The sequence below is a fragment of the Condylura cristata genome, unplaced genomic scaffold, assembly GCF_000260355.1.
Source record: "Condylura cristata isolate star-nosed mole 26May11 unplaced genomic scaffold, ConCri1.0 scaffold00034, whole genome shotgun sequence".
In the NCBI taxonomy this organism is placed as follows: Eukaryota; Metazoa; Chordata; class Mammalia; order Eulipotyphla; family Talpidae; genus Condylura; species Condylura cristata.
Window position 1 is genome coordinate 2289133 of NW_004567135.1, and position 3529 is coordinate 2292661.

At 67.6% G+C, this 3529-nt stretch overlaps 1 protein-coding gene across 1 annotated transcript in view; it reads right to left on the reverse strand.

The window, feature by feature from the left end:
• Positions 1 to 2025: 2025 nt before the first annotated feature.
• Positions 2026 to 3529, reverse strand: part of ARHGEF25 (Rho guanine nucleotide exchange factor (GEF) 25) — a 7017-nt gene continuing 5513 nt past the window's right edge. The window contains exons 10-13 of the mRNA XM_012732277.1: positions 3360 to 3524; positions 3076 to 3256; positions 2639 to 2850; positions 2026 to 2392 (exon numbers count right to left, since the gene is read on the reverse strand). Coding sequence (XP_012587731.1) covers positions 2282 to 2392; positions 2639 to 2850; positions 3076 to 3256; positions 3360 to 3524 — 669 coding nt within the window. The 3' untranslated portion in view covers positions 2026 to 2281. The remainder of the gene's footprint in view (positions 2393 to 2638; positions 2851 to 3075; positions 3257 to 3359; positions 3525 to 3529) is intronic.

The following is a 3529-nucleotide window of genomic DNA, read 5'->3' on the forward strand; positions in this document are numbered from 1 at the left end:
CCCTGAGCTTGGTGCCCAGCGGGTACTTAAGGTCAGAAGACTCTGCCTGGCCTGGACAGGTCCTGGCGCCCGGGAGCCCACTCATTTTGCCGGTGGCCACCTCCCACCCCTCCCAGTCTTAAATAGCCAGCAGCCGGCAGGCCCCAGGCCCGCCTCCAGAGGCCAGCCCAGCCCACCGCCCGGCCAGCCCTCTGGGGCCTTCTGCGGTAGGCGGGCGGCAGCGGTGGAGAGGGCTGCCCTGGGGAGAGGGTGTCTCCTTGTAGGTGTTTCCTCAGACGTCCTTGACCAGATGGGCTGTGGGCGCAGCTGCTCTGGGTTGTTGTGGAGAAGTCTGGGGACCAGAGAGCTAAGCCTGTGGACAGGCACCCTGGCCACCAGCACGCCCCCCTCGGGCTTCCCACTCTCTTCCCTCCAGCTCTCCGCACTGCCCTTTGCACACACGGGCCCACTCCTCTGAGATACCGTCCCTCGAGAGCCGCCCGGGGAAGGCCGCCCGGGCCTCCCGGCAGCCTCCTCGCCAGGAACCACTGGCCCCAAGGAAGTGTAAGGGGCTCTCCTGGCCTCAGGACCCGCCGGACAGAGACCCCCACACACATACTCTGCAGGGCGTGGCTGGGTGTAACCCCAGGCAGGGCGAGGCCTGGGGAAGTACTGAGACCTAGGGAATTTTCACTTTCTTTCTTTTTTCAAAATGAATTATTTATTGATGCACACAGAACTGGGCGCAGGCCAGAGGTGCAGGGGGTGAGAGGACTCCCCAGAGGCAGAGTGGGGAGCAGAACAGGTGGATCCACTGCTGAGGGAGCAGCGGGCAGGCAGGAGGGCCCAGCGGGCAGGCAGGAGGGCCCGCGGCCCCGCGGCCCCTCCCTGGCCGGGTGGAGCTCGGCTGCGGCGGCTGCGGGCAGCCTGACAGAGCTCCGTCTGCCCTGTTGTGCCACCGGCGAGGGCCCCATCTTGTTTCTTAGAAGCCAGAAATACCGAGGCTCTGTGTTCTGTCCCAGTGACACTCACAGGCAGGCCCTCCAAAACACACCGCGCTCAGTTAGGCGCGGAAGGGTCACCCCGGCTCCTCGCGGACCCCAAAGTCCCTCAAGAGACACAAAGCTCCCAGAACTGCTTGCCCCCCTGCCGTCCCATGCACCAGGATCCTTAGCACCTTTCTTCACCCCCCGCAGATCCCCAGTGCCTGACCCCAAAGTCCTGCGGGTGGGGTACAGTGAGGGTGGGTCTCCCTTCTTCAATTCCTCCTATTGTTCCCCAGAAATCTTATCTGGGCTGTACGTCCTGTCCCCCCCCACCCACAGGCCCCTCCCCTCATTGTGGGCCAGAGGGACCTCAGCCCGCAGGGAGCCTCCAGCGCCTCCTCACCCTCCGCCCAGCGGCCCATTGTCTGTGGAGGAAGCTCAGGGACACGTGAGGGCCCAGGGGACACTCAGTGGGCACACGCTGCCCAAGGGCCCCGCAGGCCTCGCTGGGTCCCCACGGCTGGCGGGTCTGTCCCCGGGTCTGTCCCCATGGCGGTGCAGGGCTGGGCCAGGGCCCCTGGGGCTGTCTGCTCTTGGCTCGAGGAATCCTGCCTGCGGGGCGTGGACGTGACCTGGGACAGCCGACCCACGGCAAAGGCCAAGAGGCGAGCCAGGACCGCACAGCCAGGGACGCTGCCGCCTGACAGGCCCAGGGGGAAGGTAGGTTGCCCGCTTGGGGCCGCGGAATCTGGGAGGTGGTGGCAGCCCCCTATTCAGGTCTGGAGCGGAGACCAGGTGGACGGGAAAGGCGGGCGAGTAAAGGGGCCACAAAAGGGTCGGGGCTCCCCAGGCCGGCGAGCCCCAGGTGTGGACAGGAAGACGCTGCAGCTTCCGCTTTCGGACAAAGCAGCAGCATCCCCCTGACCTGACCCCGTGTGCTTCTCCGCCGCCAGAGCCCCCCTCAAGCAACTGGCGGGAGGGTCCCGCTGGCCCCCTGCCTACCACTTGGCCCCACACCCCACAACAGCCCCCCCCCCCAAGGCAGCAGCCTGGGTGATGTAACAAAACCTTTATTCTCAGAAAACAGAAAAACCAAAACCAACGATTTCTATCGGGCCCTCGCCCCAGCCTCCCACCCACCCACGTATCTTCCTTTTGGGGGGACGGATGATGCATGCACGCGGTGGGAGCTGACGGGGCGCCGGTTCCTGGGGCAGAGAGAAGTCCCTGGGACCTCCCGGAGCGCGGGCGCCGGAGGACTGCCCGACGCTCCTTGGGGACGGGGTGGCGTCCGCGCTCCCCATGGCCTTCACCAGTTACAGCTCATCTTCATCCAGCTTGGCGAGTCTGGCCTGGCAGGGGGGGCTGTTTGGAATCGGTGGAACCGGAGGAGACGCACGAGAAGTCGGGGGGGCGTCCCCTAGATCCTGGAGAGAGACTCGAGTCAGAGGGTGAAAATGTTGAGGGACCGCCCCCAGCCCCCTCTTCGCTCCCCCCCAGGGCCAGATTTCCTGGGTTGCCTGGGACCAGGAGCTTTTCGGGGCTAGGCTGGCAGGCGGAGGGCGAGCCGGCGGCCAGGGCACGCAGCAGTGGTGGGAGGGGACCCAGGGCCCCGGAACAAGGGGGGCCCTCCGCTCTCTTTCCAAGCACCGCGGGACCCCCAGTGAGCACACCTGCGTCCCCAGGGGCCCTGGGGCCCTGGTCGCCTCCCCTCTGGATGACAGCAGCAAGGAGGGGAGAGAGCCGTTGAGGGGCGTGTGCGTGCCGACAGGGCCCCGCTCCCCCGGCCGCGTTCTTCCGGGGCTCCCCCCCCCAGCCGCTCCCGGCCGCCCCAGGCTGCTGGTCTGGCTCTCCCGTCTCTGGTACTCGATGGGCGACTGCAGCGCTGGAGAACGACAGAAGCGTCACGCGGACAGGCCGGTCCGCAGTCCGCCCCGCGTCCTCCCCAGCACCGCCGGCCGCGTGGCCTGTTAGCGCTCGGGGGTCCTGGCTTGCCAGGTCTTGAGCCAGCGGCAGAAAGGAGGTGGGGTGGGGGGATCAGGCTGGGGTAGGGGTCAGGGGTCAGCGGGCCTGGGCAGCGAGGACTCCGGAGGCGCGGGCCGGGGCTCACCGTTGAGGAAGTCCCGCTGGCTCTCCAGCATCTGGGCCACCTGCCCGATCCAGGCCTGACTGACGGCCGGGTCCGCGGTCTGCAGGACGTAGCGCTGGATCCCGCCCTCCGGCCCTCTGGAGGTCAGTGCAAAGCGGCAGGGGTCACCTTGGAGGTTCCCCTCCAGTCCCAGGCAGCTCACCTGGATCGGCAAAGGGGAGATGGCCCCCGAACTCTTCAGGGCCCCTGGGGATCCTGCCCGCCAGCACGCGCAAGCCGCCGCCCAGGCCCGTCAGCTTGCCCACCTTGATGCTGTTCTTGTAGGCGTATCCCGGCTGCGTCCCCCCTCGCGCCCCTCCGCCCAGGGCCTCACTGAAGATGACAATTTGCTCAAAGAGGAAGACGCGCCTCTCTCGGCCGCGCGAGGAGAGCAGCCCCCCGGCCTCCGGCTCCGAGACCCAGAAGGTGTCCTGGC